The sequence below is a fragment of the Lates calcarifer genome, linkage group LG6, assembly GCF_001640805.2.
Source record: "Lates calcarifer isolate ASB-BC8 linkage group LG6, TLL_Latcal_v3, whole genome shotgun sequence".
NCBI classification, from domain to species: Eukaryota; Metazoa; Chordata; class Actinopteri; family Centropomidae; genus Lates; species Lates calcarifer.
This window is the reverse complement of record NC_066838.1, coordinates 22,549,219-22,568,667: the sequence shown is the minus strand read 5'-3', so window position 1 is coordinate 22,568,667 and position 19,449 is coordinate 22,549,219. Positions and strand designations below refer to the sequence as shown.

The window sequence follows — 19,449 nt, the reverse complement described above, 5'->3', positions numbered from 1 at the left end:
TGAGTGGCAGTGGCCTCAAAGTGCCATGTGGAGTAAAGTCAGATGGCCAGGCAAGCCTCCCATGTATATATCCCACAATCGCTTGCTCACAAACTCTATCTTATTCACCCTCTGAATATATATTCCCTTTCTTCAACCCCAACTCATTAATTCTCTTTCTGTCACTATATCTATCTCGTCTGTCTCTTCTCTGTCTCTGTCTCTGTCCCTGTCAGAATGGTATAAGCAGACTATGTTGAGTGACATTTCCCACTCTGGGAGGCAACTCAGCCTCTCACTACATAACATGGCTGTAAAAACGTTCAGTACTATGCACATTTTCAAGAGCAGAGTGAAAGCAATAATGCTGACAGGGAATAATCGCCTCCGCTCTTATAGTCACGCCCCCCATTTTATGGCATTTTCTTTTATTTCCTCTGCCCAAAATAGCACAGAGTGCTATGGGGTACTCCACTGCAGTGTTTAAATTAGGAAAAAAAACAGGTAAGCTTACATTATCCTTTAGTGTTATGGTTAAAAATGAAATATGTAGTATATAACTGTTTAATGCATGTTTTAAACTATGCTGATTAGACATGGACACACAGAATGAATCCGATGGGAAAGCAGCAAAGCAAGCAGCTATCTTTAGAGACAGCCATGAGCTCCAGACTTTAGCTTATCAATAGCTACTCCCTCAAATGCATGCAGCTATTCCACATATGGTCTGTTGGGCTCCAGACCATTTGGTTCTGATTATATCTAGATTGTTTAGATGATGTACACTTAGCAGACTTGGCAGCCAAGCCAAATCCCCACAGATTCCATGTGGTTGTGTTTTTCTTGTTCACCTTCTTGCAGAAGTTTTTGTTTTTCCCTCTGCCTTATCTCAAATCTCACAAGTAGTGAAGAAATGCAGATCGGCCTGTTTCCTACAAATTACACTGATTATCTTTGGCAGGGCTGTGGTGAGACTAAAAATAGGCTGCAACTCTGTGTGATTAATCCTTATTGAATAACTCACAAAACAATATTCAATCTATACTGACAAAACAGTTGTTACCCTGGTCTGCTTCAACAGTAAACTACATAATCACATACATAATAACAATGACATCAAATGTTCCATTTGGTGTGGAATTTGAATGAGGGATGAATTAGCTGTGACAGGATATCTGCTCTCAGAGCTTCCCTCCCAGGGTATATCAGTGTTATCAATACTAGCTTCCCTTTGCTCTCACGAGTGGTTAATTAGTTGGTGGAGCATGAGAAAAAAGCAAGACAGGATGATAGTGTTACTAAGAGAGAGACACACACATACACCACAGACAGCCTGATACAGAAAGAATCCCATCATGGCTCTCCTCCTTGGGAGCGACAACAGAGATGGTGTGGATCTCCAGATGGCAGAAGGCTGGACGGCTGGGTGATAAATCTTTGACTGGCTGCTGTGTCTGAATCCCCTGGCTCAGCCTCAGTTCCATTCCCAGCCTCAGCCTTGGCCTGTACGTAAGCGTACATACACTGAAATGTCTGAAAGATGGGAATGGGAGCTGGGGGTATAATTAAGGTTCTCTGCTTTGAGCTCACTGGCTACCTGCTGTTAGCAATGGACCAGAGGAAAGGCGCTGGGACTGCATGTGTAATTTACTCAGAAACCAAGTGAGGTACAGTTAACAGTTAACAAAAAATACAGGCTCTCGGGTTGGTCTAACCTTGATTCACCTCATATTTTTGATGGATCTCTCAGACATGGCGCTCTAAAAATACCGCACACAGAGTTACAGGAACATATTTATTCAAGTAAGACAAGATGTGAAACATATGTGCACTTTAAAGCAGCCACACAGCTTGAGTTGGGGATTTAACAGCAAGCAGACAATGTTAGCATGGTTGACATCTTTGGTTGTTAAATGTAATTTGTATAGGCTTTAAGAGTTCCTCATCCATTGACATCTATCTGCATAATCCATATTATACTATGGATTTACTGGCTGTTCATTGAGTACGAGGACACGGTCTTAAGGACTGTATTTTACATCTTCTTATCTCTGTGGCTACACAGACAAAGCTTGTGTATCCTTGGTGTATAATGTGAAAGGAGAGCAGAACATTTTTCGCAGTGCATGTCTAAAGAATGGAGTGGGAGGTGCAGTTTTTTCAGGTAATGGCTGGCACCCTTCAGAGCATACTGAGATGACTGGGGATTCTTCTGGGAAACTGGAAAAAGGTTCTAATTTGAGCTCCTACAGTTAGAAAGTCTACCTACCTCAGCACTGTCATCGCTATATGTCACCATTTCTCCTTCTTCCACCTACTCTCCTTCTTCTCAACCTCTCCTCTCGCCTTCTCAGTGGAGCTAATAAAACCCAACAGCGCTAGTTCGAGATAATATCTCCCTCCTCCTGACAATCACCTCTGACATTGTGCTAATGGGGAATTTACTGATTTTAATAAGAGTGGTCAATTGAATGCCCTGGGGGGGATTAGCAACAAAGGAATCTGATCAGTGGCTGTCATCACAGTGAGGATAGGGATATCATTAACCCTAAAAATACATGAAGACCTATGCCACAGCTCCCTCACACACATACACACATATATGTTCAATTGACATTCCTAAGCCTAAGACATACGCACACTCTGTAACTGACTAGTCATACTAGCTAGTCATTAATTCTTCACATTTTTAAAAATAATAAATCCTAATAAATCCTAATAGCAATTACTGAATGAAAGCACCAAGGACTGTAGCCTCAAGAAACTTAATTCTAGTTGACAACATGTAGCAGTTACATGGCCTTGTATTATAGGATAATTGGGGATTTTCCCAAAGTGTCCTCCCCCCTACTGCTTTTCCTCCTTCTAGAAGGGGGGAGTGTGTGTTTATTTATATTGTGCTCAAGGAGAATATCACTACTTTGATGTAACCACAAAAAACAAGAAAAAAGAAAAGAAATAAAATTCCCCTGTAATTTATGGTTATCTCCCATTGAAATATATTTTCTGACATAATTACATGTAGTGTGAGAATCATTAGATAAAAGAGAGAATACTACATAAGGCAATCAAAAGTATTTCCTGATGACTGCTGTGATAATTTTCATTACAGCACACGCCCTAAAACTGCATGCTGTGATTTCTAGGCTCACTGAGAAGCTTTAGTCAGTCCTTCAATGTTGACCATAAAAAAGTAGTTGTTGTCGGACTATCTCAGAGTTCTTTCCATGACCATGCACAGTATATTAATGCTTCTCTTGTCTCAGCTTTAGACTGATGATTAATCTCTGTATGATAGCGGTCACCCCATTGTCAGCACACGGAAAAGGCATATTTCAGTCATAATCATTTCTGGACTCTAAATGACTAAGAAGTGCATACTGTATATACAGTGCATCTGTGAATATTTTTTCAATCAGTGTTTATTACTGTAACTCACCGCTTTGGTGCACTGAACATCCTTCCCAAGCAGCCAGTTGAGCTCCAGGTTTCCTTCTCCCTGGTAACAGGACTGCAGGCGATCCTTTATTCGTGCATTGATGTCTCGGATGGTGAACACACAGAGTGCTGAGTCATCTGGCGGGCGATGGAACTGCTTCTGACCCTTAGAGAAGATTGTGAAGAGCACATCATCTTGGGCACTGATGTTGAGCGAGGCGGCGAGAACGCGGCCTGGCTTGCCGAGGTAGGCAGCCTGCAGTAGCCGGTATTCCACGCCATTTTTCACACAGCCAACAGGGAGAGAGACGTAGGAGTGAAACTTGCGGTCATCTTTGCAGAGGCGGACGATACGAGAGGTGTAGAAGAGGTCACTGGTGGATCCACTTGATGACATGCTGTTCTCTGGCGTCTCAGGCTGGACAGTCAGGAAGTAAACAAAGCTGCCACTGGCGAAGCCATAAACATAGTAAATATCAAAGTGGGAGACGAGTGCCAGTGTGTCTGATGGTATCTTGATGAGAGAGGACACAAAGTCAGTGTGCAATTCATAATCAAGCATAGCAGAAGATTCTGGGTCACGCGGCAGTTTTCGACTGGAAATGGTGGGAAAGTAGTCCTGCTTTCCATCTACTGCTGTGCCAATAAACAGGGTGCCATCCTGGCCCTGTGAAGGCACAATGACCCCATACATGGTCCCAGTCTGGTTGACACTGGAGAGGTAGTGCTCTTTCTTATGGGAGGGCTCCACTAAGATAAAGAGGTCATCCAATCTGAGGAGTTTGCAGACACCCTGGTAGAGGCTGCCACAGGCCAGCAACCGATTTTGGGAATAATCAATGAGAAGAAGCTTGTTGACATTGTTGGTAGAGACAAGGGGCTCAGAACAGGGCTGGACAATCAGAGGGGGGTAGCAGGCCTTGTTATCATCCTCTGGGCCTGTATCATGGGAAACAAGGAGGGTAAGGTTGCCTGAGAGCTTGTACACACGGTTGACTGCTCCAATATACAATGCTCCTGTGGTTTGATGAACCGTCAGGTGGTTGAAGACCCAGTCCCGACGTTCAGGGTGGAAACTAGTGAATGTCTGTCCACTGCACAGGGCAGGGATCGCTAAGAGCCAGAAGCCTAGCAGAGCAGCTACGGCTCCTACTTTAGGGTGAGGTGATAAAGTCCTGCGTGTTGCCCGCTGGCCCTCCATGTTTAACGGGCCTGCAAAGAAAGTGCAGAGAAAGCAGAGAGAATGGACGGCAGGGAGGAGGGAGGAGACCTTTGCCTTTTTGTTGTTGAAGGCTAACTTGCAGGTCAAAGCTTCGCAAGGGTCTTCACATGTTTCTGGAAAAGAAAACAAAGGAGAAAGAGAAAAGATGTTAGACATCAAAGTATGACTCACATTTCATATAAAGGAAACACCAAATGGAAAAAGCTCTGGATTAAAGATGTCACTGCTTGAAAAGGTCAAAGTTTAACTTCAGTAAGGCGATGAGCAGTGGAGAAAGGGAGTGGAGGTTTAAAGAAACAATTGGCGGAAGCCATTATGGTGCACATTCCAAAGAAGCTGCTGGATCGGACACGACAATGCAGGAAGAGAGGCAGGTTACAGCAACGGAAATTAGCCTGACCTGACTCATACTACCACTGCCTCTGTCACACACTGAGCAAGCAGTTTCCAAGAACAGACACTGCCCACAGACTTACATTTCACATAAAGCCTTGGACACTTGACAATGACTCATCACAATGAGTCAAATGAAAATTTGGTTAAACTTATCCAAATAGATCTTGAAACTGGAAACACAATTTTATTAAAAATGTGTCTAGCTCATATTACTTAAAATGTGGTTTTAATTTGCTTTTTGCATTTTAAGCTATAAAAAAGTAAAACAATGAATAATTAAATAAATAACCAAAAATGTGATTTAAAAAAAAACAAAAATTCAGCATGAAATAACAGATATATTAGTACATAGCTAAAATTCCTGTTCTCTCCTCCTTTAAAACCTACGCCTTCTCATTTAATTTCCACATTCACCCCCTTCCTCCCATTTTTTACTCTACCAGCCATCAACCAACAGGCCTATCATTTTTCCCTTTTCCGTATCTATCTGTTAAAACATGCATCAAGCAAAGTCTGCAATTTATGCAACCATGCTCAGCCTGGGCTGTAGAGATCTCTCTCCATGTGCCATAAACTGAGAGACAGAGCTCTGCGCAGTCTGTCCCCAGGAGTTAATTATCTCGTCCATTGGAAAGGAAGGCCTGGATCTTATTACTGGAACAAAGTGAGAACAAATTGGGAGCCACTTCCACACACCCCTCCCATTGCTCCCTCCTTTTTAAGGGACCTGTTTTACAGAATATGAATCTATTAATTATTCTTTTCTAAACATTGCTGTTGTTTTTTCATCCTTTTATTCTATTCATCTCCTCCTGACATGATCAGATCATAGAGGGATTAATCACTGGCAGTACAACAGTCATCTTTAAATGAATCAGCCACCGTATTAGATCTGTACACAGCTTCCTCATAAAAACACCCGCCAACAGAATATACAGTATGTGTATGTGTGTGTTTGTGTCTGTGTGTGTGTGCCTCATTTCCCCAGTATTATCAGTGTACTCTATCAGAACCAGGCAGTGTGAGGGGCTAACAAGTGGAGACAATGGCAGTGCATCCCAAAATCAAGTATGATTAGGCGTAGCGATCCAACAAGGGTAATTACTGTGGAGCTGGAGGAGGTAAGCTGGGGAGCGACATGGGGACGCCGGGGGCTTGAACGTGTCAGAGACGGCCCTACATCGTTTGTCACGCTCCAGATTTGCATTTCCAGCAGTGAGGGCACAGACAATCAAGGGTGAAAGATGTGGCTAGAATAATCAGCAACTACGCTTTGAATTAACAAGCACTTGCAACTGGAGATAGAAAAGGAGCATTACACGGGGAGATACTGCACATCCAGGCTACCACGGCGACAGTGTTCGGGGTGAGTTTGATTTGCAGAGCCGATTTGGGATTCCCTCTGAACCGTGTCTGCCCTTTCATAGACCTCACTCCAAATCTAGTAATGGCCATCTTGGGGTCCCTCCCCTCCCCCTGTGATCAACGGGTACGCTACTCAGCTCAGACTTAAATATAGACCCTTAGGGAGTGTATTGATCCATATGTCCATAAACACAGGTCCTAAGGCCCAGTCAAGCTGTTCTTGGCGTGTGTGCAGGCGGAGGTGTGGGAGGCGCTCCGTCCCAGAAGCAGTTTATTAGCATGGTCATAAAAGTGCCATTGCCTTTAAAAAAGCAGCGAGAGCCAGACCCCCACCCTCACTTTCAGCTGCCTGCGCACTGCCATGCTCCTTTGTTTGAGTTTGTACATGCTAGATGTGCAAAGTGGATCCCTTTGGTGGTATAATCAGCCTCCTGCTGAGCCAGCTTTTTGCTCAAGCCCCGCAGCCTTTTGCCCTTTAGAGTTTTTGCTGTGCCCCCGCCCCCTAATCGTATGTGTGTATGTTCTCCTCTCCTTTTTATTTCTCTCTTCTTCCCCAGTCACTGGAAGAAATATATTCATCACTCCCTCATGTTGTGGCAACAGCTGCAGAGAAATAGAGTGACTGAATGGTGTAAATAAAAGGCTCCACTAAGGTTATCCATTCATATTGGTTTCGGTAACAGAGGGAATGAAGTCTTTGTTTAAGTTGATTGCATGACGACCTCTTTGTTGCACTTGACAGAGACTTCTCTGTACTATATAGCAAAGGAGTAGACTTGAAAAGAATAAGAACAACAACTGATCACCCCTCATGCTCCTCAGTTCAAAGCCATGCCTTTCTTTTTTTTAATAGGAGTCAGAACTACCAAGAAGGAAATTAACATATAAATGCAACCAGGCATGATTCATACTTAAACATAGTTACCTACTGACCTAGAAAAACAAGAGGCCATGACTGTGTTGGCAGTGAATAGAATCATGGGTAAGGTAGGGGGAAGGCAGTGTTTTCAGCCTTTAATTACAAATACAAGTCAAAATTTAGCTCCTCGTATGTGAGAACTATCTTCGCCATTAGCGCTGTGGTTCTAACAGCTGCAACTTTGCAATATCACCTATATTTTTACAAACAATGAGCAGATGTCTGTCAGTCTCTGACGACACGAAACAAGTCCTGGTCCTGAAGTAAGTTCAGTTTGACGCATCACAACTGTGGTCGTTGCACTGAGGCAGAAAGATGGACTGGCATGATGACAAACTGTCAGTCGCTTCAGAGTGTTACATCATATAAGAACATAAAATGCCAAAAAACTCAAAATATCATGGTCATTGTCAGTAGATTTCCATTCCAACACTCATCTGACAATCTCTTTGGCAGACATGGAAGGCAAAGAAAGAAGAGCATCAAGTCAAGAGAGACAGAAAAGCACTCCCATTCCAGCACACACGCAAGCTGTGATCATGGCTCGGAGAAGAGACAGTTTTCGCAAAACTTCCCATTCATAATGAATAGTCAGGCACACAAAAACATTGCGTTGGCACACTCAGCCAGGCTGCATCTGAGCGCTTGTTAAACAAACTGTTCCCACTGGCTGCCTGTGCTCTCTCACCGTGTCTGGTTGTGAGTCCCTTTCCTGAAATGCTAGTGATTTCCCCAGCCACTGGGCAAGATGCAGCGGCCACGGCAACTATGGTCAAAGGGGGATGCATTGTGAAGATTATCTGAAGTAAAGAAGCTGAGGAAGGAATAGGCAAGGCTAGACAAGACAAAACGTGAAATGATAAGCTATGCAAACTATCACTGTTGCTTGTGGACAAAACAGCCTGGGGCAGCGCAGCAGCCAGCAAACTGAATCAGGAAAGAACAGGCTTTAGGAAGTGGCCTCTGGAGCGGGAGCAGATCTAAACCTCTCTCACCCTGGAATAGTCAGTAGGTCTTCTGTTTTTGTGGCTTTTGATTTTTTTTCCCTCTTTGTACTGACATACTAAGCTTCTTAACAATGCAGCCAATTTTGCTTGATCTCCTAAATTCATATTTACGGCGATTGTATTGCAGAAGATAAAAAACATAAACCAAAATCCATTTAACGTGCTAAAGCCATTGTTGTCAGATAGGAAAAGGAAATGGGAGATCATAATTTCATGCCTTGGATTAATGTGTTATTCCCTGAATGATTAATGTAAAGCGTGAAATCTTAATGCTTAAGTAAAAGTGATACGGTACAAATCAGAGAGACAACTTGGAACAAAAATCAACAAACCAGCTAGTCAAGAAAAGTAAAAGGTTTAAAATGTTTAACATTTTGCGTGGCAAGCTTTTCGGTTGATGTGGCCATTTGCACAGTAAAAACAGAAAGTTTAATCTTCCTTAAAGGGAAATTTCCTTCTATAGGAGACTATAAAAAAGCGATTAGCAGCAGAGGTTAGTCCATTAGTCTTCTCTCTTTGCTGCTATCAAGAGTGGAGATAATGAGAAGACTCGCTGGCATCTTGAGTTGTTGAGCTGGAGTTATATTTATACATCCTTTTGTCTCAATATGAAATGGGTTTCTCTGCTCCAGTGCCAGCCCTATCTGTCAGCCTCCAGGAAAACTCAACACATCTATTCTGCATCCATCCATCCTTCCAGCCACCACAAGGAAATGACACAGTAGCAAAGTAGAGGGATAACACCCTCCCCAGAAACCACGAGCCCTCCAGAAACTGCTATCATTCATTCTGCCTGGTTTCCTCTGCTGTGGTGTTGGAGGTATCTGATTATGCCTAATATTTCCTTCTGTGACAGAATTCAAAATTCCATCACACTGATGGAAGAAATAGTGACAACAGTGTCACAAAGACCTGCACATAACATCAGAATAGTCCAAACACAGTTGTTGCTAATTTAAACCCCCAATTGTATGACATATTTTTGTGCAAGGCCTTTTTATAATCTGTTTTGTTTTTGTTTATCTTAACACATGATATGTGCTGGGCTCTGAGCTGTGGCTTAAAGAGCTGTAATTTAGTGGTGCATGGTAAATTAATGCGCACTTGTCCACGATTAAGCATGTGCTCTAAGGGCACTCTAACAGAGCACTTTGCATCCAGTGTTTAATAGCACTATCTTTGTTAGTGACCCATATCAGTGCATTTGCTCATGACCATCTGAGTTTAGAGGCCTGCAGCGAGGCCTTCAATTGCCTTTCACTGAATTGCATCTATGAAAGCAGTCAAAGTATTCCATTCCACCCCAGCCTGGCTGAGTTATTACACCAATGAATGCATATAAAAGATTATTAAAAACACACACACCCCACACACATTTTGAGCTCTTCGACAAAAACAGTTGTCACGATGACACAGAAATAATCGTCTCAGTATAGTTGCTTATCCCTGAATGCAAACAAGGGCACGTGTATCTAATCTTTCCTTTAACCCTGCCTCTGCTGAGCCCCCCTCCCGCCTCACACATTCCAAACTCTGTTTGAGCAGAAACACACTGGTATTACGCCTAAAACCTGTGACATCCACTGAGAGAGATTACAATGTCATTGTTATTCTAATGATTTTTGTTTCCCCTCCCACAGCCACCACCTCCTCCAAACACACAGACGCGCAGACATTCACTCTCATGCTCTTGTACAAGCTCAGACAGGCAGCTATGCACGCCCTCAATCAAAGGCATGTGCACATATAGACAGGGCACACATCCAGCATAGACGTACATAAATTATCCCCATTTTTCTCATTCCCTGCTTCCGCTGACACAACACACAGCCTCCATGTACTTTTCCTATTAAATTGGAGGTTGGATCCTGAGGCGTGATCTTCTCAGGCAGTCCCACTACCCGTAGCTATGTGGTGTACGCCTCATCATTGCTGTCTGTCATCCTGTGAAAGCAGCTTTCTATTAGGAGGCATTTCCATAAATCTAAATTGTAAAGGCACTCAGTGAGAGGAGAGGGAATCCTCAGTGGGCGAAGAAAACAAACACAGCAGGATGTCACTGGAGGCCACAGGATCAGATAGCTCACCTCAGCTCACATACAGATTGGAACTGAATCAGGCTCTTTGATTGACACCATACACATTTTATCAAATCGGAGGATCTTAACTATTCCTGAAGCGTGTTGGTGATGCTGCATGATCCTGTCACTTTGAAAGTCAATATAGTGGTATAATGAAAGCCGTATGTGGAAGGATGCAATTGTACAGCATGAAAGGAAAAGTACCTGTGGTGCGTGTCAGTGGGTGGCGAATCTGAAAATGAATTATGTCAACATAAATTATAAAAAAAATGTGAGCTATACAGACACATGGCTGTAAAATTTAATATCCTGCAATCCAAAGGAATTTTAAATCCTGTTTCAAAATGTTGTTGATTATGTCAGAGACATTATGATATGTAGAATAATAGATAAACTGGTAGTTTTAGGCTGTGATCTTGTTTCATTTGAATTAAATGATACATTTTGAGCAATCTAGAAAAGCCATCCATTTTAATTGTGAGCTAAACCTCAAAATTACAAGTGCAGTGCACGCTATGTTTCTCAAATCTGAGGTTGCTTCTGTCTGGCCAAATCTTATGGCACATTTAAGAGTTGTTGAAGCAGACAAATGGACTTGCCGAACTGAAGAACTTGGCTGGTGCACCAGGTAGCAGGTGCAAAGGACAGCTAGGGGCGCTGGTCTGAGTGAGCAGGCAATTGTGCGTCCTGTGTGGAGTAGATTGGAATGAAATGAATGAATGGCTCAGTTCGTCTGGCCTTGCTGCAATCAGATTACATAAACTCTAGGTCATTAACGTGCTGCAGAGTTGAATGTAATGAGAGAGGACTAGCTGTGGTGAGGGTAACCAAGCCAAGAAGATACAGATGACATTAACCCAAACAAGGGCAAGCCACAGCATGACCTGTGTGTGCATGTGTGTCTGCATGCACGCACCAACATTATCATAGTTATGTGTCTGTTTGCACTGGCTTTTGTTGTGTATTTGCTTTCTTTATCAACAGACTCTCCCTGCAGAGGTGTTATCTGCCTGCAGCTGCACTCTGCTAAACAAAGCTTGGACTCTGACCTTTGGTGTGCAGTTACCCAATCAAAATGAGGCACCAATGGGCCGAACCTTCTGTCAAATAATCGCGCCAAAGCCGCCGTTAAGCACCACCAAACAGCCTCTGCAAGTGAGCTGAAATATGTGAGATTAAGCACTTGTTCTGTGGAGTGTGCGTGAAACATTTCAGGTTCACAGAGGCAGATTAATGAAGAAGATAAAGTTTAAGGAAATGGCTTCCATTTCAGTAGCCACATATCTCCCCTTGCGTTCACTCAATGCCCCCACTCCCTGCTTCATCATTTGTCTCATCAGGATCAGAGTGGTGCTGGAGCATGGCTCAGTGGCCAAGGCAACTACTGCTGGAGGGATTGAGAGAAGGGAGAGGGATAGCGAGGAAATAGGAAAAGGGTAAGACAAGCAATAAAATACAGCAAGAGAGGAATCGAGATAAGGGGACAGAAACAGTGAATGATGGCCTGTGAAAGTGGCTGAGAAGGACAAAACAAAACAGTGCCCCCAGTTTGAGTGTGTGAGCGGGAGATAGAGAGATGAAAGAGAAAGAGCAGGGCAGACAGAGGAAGAGAGGGAGGAAGGAAGGAAGGAAGGAAGGAAGGAAAGAAGGAGGCAAGGGGAAGGAGCCATGCAGTCATTACTCCAGCTGGGTAACAAGCCGTTACAGCCACAGCAGCAGCCACAACTCCAGAAGCTGGCACGGTACGTCCACTATTATCTGGAGCAAATTTACACAGGCTGGCTGGCACACTCGAGAGAGAGGAGGGGGGCTGCTGGTCAAAGAGAGAGAGGAATGAGAAGAAGAAGAGACGTGTCAAGAAAAGGAGGTGAAAAAAAATTGAGATAGTACTATTATTTTGTTATAAATGTACACTATATCTACCTCATTAGACAATGATACATATTATTTCACTCAGTAGCCACCAGCCAAAATCCGGCATGGTTATGTAAGACTTTCTGGGAGGAGGAAGAAAATGATGGGAATCCTGTCAGTCAAAGTAATCCCTTCAATTTCTACTGCTACTGTTTCATCTAAGGAGTGTATGATATAGCCTGGTGTAGCTCTGTAATCACACACTGGCTGAGAGGATGAGGCTTCTCTGGCTTGGCTAACACCCAGACACTGGAGACGCAGCAGGAAACACTCTCTTCTACTGAGCTCCTCCATCAAACACACGATAAAAGATCATCGTAAATTGCTATGTGGCTTAAAGAGGATACACCAGACAGGTGAAGTAGTATATAGTGTATTGCTTCAAGTGTGGTGGCACACAGTGCATTAGTCATGCACCACAACTGCTGATGCAACTCGGAACAGTGAGAATAGGACCTGTGATGTAATACAGACATGTAACCGTGAATGCTTGCTGGGCCAGCTGTGGCTCTATCCATGCTAAAATCAATTATCTGTCAATGCAATTAACATTACAGTAGAGTATGTGCAATCGCTAATCCCCCACCGCTCTGAGTCCTGGATCAGTTATCTGGCAGCATGCATGGTGCTGGCACAGAAAGAAAAAACTATACACTAGGCAAAGACAAATAAAACATCCTTTGCTCCATCATGAAACCTATGAGAGTCTTCAGTACACTGATAAAGCAGAAGACAGTCATTTGTTTATCTCAGCTCTCATGTGATTGACTGATGATGACTATAGCTGCAGTTGATGCGTGCATGCGTGTGTGCACAAGTCTGTCTGTGTCAGTGTGCATGTGGCCGATTTAATTCCTCACACTCACTCAAGACAGCAGACCGTTATCTCTGGGACTCTCACCATTGGGTTAATGATGTTTACAGCTAGCCACGCTCCTTCATTGACTTTTTGACAAACACAGCAAGACTGTATAAACAAACACTTGGTAACAGATGTGAAATGTTTCCCGCTGTCACACGGGAAGCTCGGACATAAGGCTGTCACCAAGTCTATGACATCCTCTTCCAGTCCAAGGTTCCAGTGCAGGTTGTACTCCACTCACAATCCCAGTCTGCTCAGGGTCAGCAGTAGCTCCACACACACACACACACACACACACACACACACTTGGGGAGTTTATCTCACACTCATGACTGTGATTTATTGCAATGGAAGCATTTGTGAGGAGTTTAACCGCCTAACCTCAATGACCCGCTCTTCTTCCCTCCAGACTGAGCACAACAGTATAAACATCATGCCTTGTCCTCACTTTATCTGTTGCTCAGACTTCTCACTAAACCCGATTAAGGGAGGAAAAAAGGCCAAACATTTGAGTCTGACCAAAGCCAGACAGCTACTGTGAAATAATAGCACAGATAAGGCTTCATGTGGAGAAGCGAAGAAAGAACAGACTGTTTATGATGTTGGTGTGTGTTTACAGTTGCAATGGTAACAACTCCTAAGGACCTAAGACCTATTAGCGATGTAAAAAACATTTCACTCATATCATCTTTACAGTCAGCCTTGACATTTCTACAGTAACACAGTAGAATTCAGTTAATGTGGTGGCTGTGTTGTTTGTTATGTAAACTTTTACAGGAGGAAGGAAACCTTCACTCATTGTGTTCAAAACCTGCTGTGACCCAGAGTATAGTGGTGCCTGCCTCTGAAATACACACCACTGTCTGGGGGCCATTAAGGCCTATTTTCAGGCTTTTTCTTCTGAGGCACGTATAACAGATGCATTATCACATATGTCGCAAATGGTTCAGACTCTCTGCTGCTCTCTCACTCTGTTTCTGCTTCCACCTCAGCCTGGTAGAGGCCCCTCTAATTTCATCAGAGGTGATAAAACACCACAAAATCAAGTCTGCGGCTAGTTACTTAGCCCAATCTCCCTTTGGATGAGAGGCAATAACAGCATGTGGTGAGGAAATTGGGTGCTTACTCACACAGAAGGATACATGCCTAGCAAGCAGAATGTACTGTTTTCTGTGAGGACTCTGTGGACAGCCCACCACAAAACACAACAATGGTGTTCAATATTGCTGTGTTTATACACCAAGCATTATAGTCATTTTAACAGGCAGCAAGAGGCTGAATGTGTGCTGCCATTGTAACAAAACTGTGGTAATTATATTCCACTGACAAATCTTGACTGTTACATAAATAAATGAAAGAATTTTGTAGTTCTACTGATAATTGAAATGAGGAGTACACATAGCGTACTGGTTACATGTTCTCTAAAAGACCAATTAATGAGCAACAGGGCAAGATAGGGTGAGAACAGCATGCTTTGGTATGTTGTCTGAAAACTTTTAGGAATGGTTTTAGTCTAGCACGTAGGGAAGCAAAGTTATAAAAGTGATGCCATAGACCACAGCTCAGAGAAAAGCTTACACTACATTTGTATGCAAGTCCAACTAGGACTAGCAATGAATATGAATAATAAAACAGTAGTGAGTGCTGCAGTAAGCATTAGCTCAGCCTTGTGCTTGCTGGGTGTATTAAAGTCCACCTGATCGTCCTCTGGAGTGCGGCAGCTGCCGACAGGCCATGCCAGGACAGGACAGAGCTCAGGGAGCAAGCTGGCTGACTGACTGAGCGACTGGCTGGATCAGTGCTGAAGCACACATGCATGCCTTCCGGCCTGTTCCGTGTGAACCCCGTACAGGATGCAGTGCTGGCTGGGATACAGTGGAAACTAAGCATTGGCTGGTTTCCTGTGAGTCGGTGTTCTGATAGCTGAGCAGGCATACTACCACAGCAAGCATTTTATCAAAACACTAGTGTGAAGCTTTAGGTAAACTGTTAAAAACTTTGCCAAACAAGATATCAATTTAATCATGAAACTGCACTGTACTACTAAAGTACAAAAGAATTTGACAAAGATGCCCTAAATGACCTACATTTTTTTTTTTTTTTAAAGTGTAAAGAACATTTTTGAAACTCAGCAAAAATGTACAGAAAGGACAGTATCATATAACATGTGCCCTGGAGTACAGGTATGCACAAAATACTGTGAAGCACATTTATTACACATGTGGCACAACTGCTCCCCACCTGCTCATAGCAGAATGGGTGAGCAGTGGGGAGGTGGGAGGTGGAAGGAAGGAATGTCATGGTGACCTAGAAGGTCTATAATGAAAAATAGCATGTTGGCAGAGTAATAGCAATGCCTGGTATTATTCACTATAGCTGTGAAGGTTGAGTATTGTACTGTATAATACGCAAGAGATGGAGGCAACGTATCAATATTATCATCCACTACTGTGATGAAACACAGAGAAAGTGGGGGGGGGGTGCTAATATTAATTATGTTCAAAGTCACATGGACAGGAGGGAAAAGAGAAACAGCCCTATGGACTTCTTATATTTTGTGGCCTTAAAGAGCCAGGCAACAGAGAAAAACCTTGAACACTGTGGACTATCACTGGCCATGAATGCTTTTTTCTTGCTCCCCTCTTCCTTTCCTCCAGTCACTACACCTGCAGTAACTCTGGGATCGACTCTTTTTGATGAACCAAGAAAAGTCGAGCAGCCTGAAATGAGAAAGGGGTAACTGCAGTGAAGCACACATGTAGCATGCTTATACCATACTAGATTCCTGGCTGTCAGAGCCGATCTGAATCTGTCAGAGCTGTATGAAGAGCTACTATAGCCCGTCCACTACATCAGTGAACCTGGGAATAAGTGCTTCACACTCATTTTCACATGCCAGAGGCTTCTGAGTCTGTCCCCTGCTCTGCTGTAGATATAACACAGAGATAGTCAGGCCATCCATATTCTTCAGACAGACACTGGAGAGCATCTTTTATGTGTGGCCACTGAGCCTCATACAACTGTCCATCAGTATTCTTCTTGTACTACATCTTGATATAGTCACCCAGCGGAGAGGCTTGGATCTCTGGAAAGCATGTCATTGATGTAATCACACACACTTGCATGCACATAAGTAGGTCTTGAGGGGGAAAAGAAACATTGACATTCAGAGCAGCAACTGTCTAAATCCAGCTCTAGTGTAAAATGGACTGTAATTCTTACAATGCTTTGACTGCACATCATGTAAAATGTTGGGCAAGAGAAATACATGTATAAAGGGCTTAAGTGTAACAGCTCTCCAGTGGAGTATCCTGCATTGCCTTAGTCGTCAGATCACATTTACAAGCACAGTCTCTCCCTCCCTCTGAAGCTGAATACAGCAGTTGCTTTCTGGGCATTAAGTTTGATCAAAGACTAATCTCTGCTAGTAAGATGATTAAAATTAGCATCTGTTTCATTGTTAAGGAAGTAAAGCAGGCTGGGACCAGATCCCACGGTGCAAAAAAAAGAGAGACAAAAAGACGGCCAAAAAGAGAGGGGCGAAAGAAAGAGCAATAAAGAGGGGAGAGAGGGAAAGAGCAATACCAAGAGGAAAAAAGAGAGCAATAAAGAACATGAACAGACAGAGCAATAACTGAAAATAAATCAAAGAAAGCATTCCCATGCCTGGTCAGTATGTCCAATACCAAACCCAGGCGATCTGAATTCCTCTGTGGCAGTTTTCACCTCACATTAACTTTTTTCCTGAGACCGCACACATAGATGATGAAGCTAAGGGAGGGACGCTGTGGCTTGACTGCTTTAAAAGCCATCATACTGGGCCACAGGTTTAGTGAAGCAGTAAAATGAGGCTTCGGCAGGCCAGCCAGCCTCTCTCCATCCAATTGAGAGATGTAACTGAAACCTCTCGATGATAAGTATGCTGTGGCAGAGGATATGATGAAATTGATGCCTACGTTAGCGTCAGCATAAACACAGCGGCGGGCAGCCTGAGTATTTCCTTCTATCACCACATTCTGTCATTTCTTAGTTGGGGGAGATGGGGGCAAAAGATGGGGTAGGGTACTTGGCAGTCGCCCTTTCAGCCAAACAAAACAGTCCTGCTGCTGCTCCCCATAAACTGCATCAGCAGTAGTGAAAACATATAATCATACTCCATCAAAAAACTGCAATAACAGGAAAGAGAAAAACGATAAAAATTGACTATTTGCTACCCTCGAGAAAATGTAACGAAGGGGAAAAAAAGCCCCATTCAGCATTTCATCAGTAACATAAATAGGAGCAGCTGGGGCAGACTAACATGCTGAAGTGGGGTAATTAGGACACTTGGTGGTTGGTTCACTGCTGTTTCAGTCTGGCTGAACTAGGAGTCAATGAGAGAGTTTCCCCATTAGTCTGGAGTATTATACTTCCACACACACCTAGAGCATCCGAGCCTATACTGCACATCCTGCGAGATTGCTGAAGCAAGTCTAGTTAGTCAGCTATTCCCAAACCCTCTGTTTTCTTAAACTAATGCTGTGCAAATGGTACCCCTCAGTCATAGCTCTGCCTGGCACACAGTGCCCTTGACTTCTACAAAATATTTTTTGCCTTCCTATTCCGTCCCTCCCTTCCAGCTTCCTTTTCTCTTCCTGTCGGACTCAAGTGTCACAAGTAAAAAAAAAATCCCAGACCTCCCAGTTTCCTCCTCTGTTTTGTACCAGAGGCTGGATTTCAGTGCATTGTTACAGCCAGCCCTGTGAGTGCTATACGAGGAGTGACCCCTGGCCTTGGTGAGTCATGGTCAAGGTATGGACCAGCGGGAGCAATATGCCAGTCATTTACAGGCATATTTCTGTATGATTGGTCATGTATATTCATATTATCATCTGACTCAGAAGACCAGTCTCTTGTCTATACATGCCATCTCACTGAGGTTAATAAACAATAACAAGAGCATAGAGTTTGTTGACGACACCTATTAGCTCTGCTGAGTGTTTCAGTTAAATTAAGTCATTCATTTAGGGCAGGTATTTAACAGCTAATTCCTCTCCATTTCCTTTCACTGAAAGACATTCCTTGTAAAGACCCTTTATTGCTAAATGTTACAAGCAGATATCACATTATGTTAGAAACAGGTTCCTTTTGTAACTCTGGTACTAGTATGAAAGAACTGGAAGTAAAAAAAAATCTAACAGTGAATCCTACAGTAAAATCAGTCTGTCTGTCTTTCTACCTACAGTTTTATTTTATTTGCTTTGCTTCTTTCTCTAAGAGGTTGCGTCAAAGAGTAGTGCACAAAGAGAGGAGGGATTGTTTACCTTGACACAGAAGCTACTGTACATGTTCTCAGGGAGACAGACAGGCAGACACGCTACATTTCAGCTATTCAGACCTTAAGCCATTGAATCTACTAATGTTTTGAACTACACAACCCACAAATACTGTAGCCTTGGCAAAATCAACAAAAGCAACGTGTCCTTTATCAGTCTTGTCAATGTCTGCACACAAGGAATCCATGAAGGATTTACATTGTGGTGAGAAGAGGTGTGTGCGTGCGCTCAGATGAGTAAGAATGTGCTTATGTGTACTCTCGACCTATTCAACAGTGACACGTTGCCCAGCAGCCCCACTCTCTCTTTAAAAACTCTATTTTCTAATTTTCTTTTTTCTCGTTTGAGGACGTGCAGCAGAATGTGTGCTAAGGTCCCAAAAAGCAGGTGAATGCAAAAATGTGCTGACATTTCCCAGCATCTAAGCCACATGCCAGTCCCCTCTGGCATCCTTCCACCCAGCTCACTCTCACTGTTTCTCACTCTTCCACCCTCCCAAATAAATAGGAGAGAACAGAGAGAGGAGGCAAAAGAAAGGGAGGAGGGTGAATGCAGAGGGGATGATACACTTAATCACCAGCTTGGAAAAAAAACAAAGAATAAACCATTCACTGTACTCCTCAAAAAGAAAAGACTAATTAAAATTAATGCTTAACTGTGTTGATCAAACCCTCCTCTACAGTGATATGTGAAATTTGTGGAGAAAAACATTCATTAAGGGCCTTGAAACCCTGCAAAAGCAAACTGTTTATATTCAACATTATGTTCACAAAAAAAACGCCTGAAACATTGTGCATGCTTTGTAACAAAATGCAAATTTACCTCACCTATTCACCTCTTGTCAAGTTGAACATGTTCTCTGAGAAATGTGGGGGAGGGCTTGCAGCAGCAAAGGCAATGAGGCTTGTGCAAAGTACTTAACAGTAAACATTGTACCTACAAGCTCAGAGA

At 43.2% G+C, this 19,449-nt stretch overlaps 1 protein-coding gene across 1 annotated transcript in view; it reads right to left on the bottom strand.

The window, feature by feature from the left end:
• Positions 1-19,449, bottom strand: part of plxna2 (plexin A2) — a 162,684-nt gene that overhangs the window by 133,928 nt on the left and 9,307 nt on the right. Inside the window, 1 exon segment of the mRNA XM_018681933.2 lies at positions 3,419-4,752. Within this exon segment, the coding sequence (XP_018537449.1) occupies positions 3,419-4,752 (1,334 nt within the window).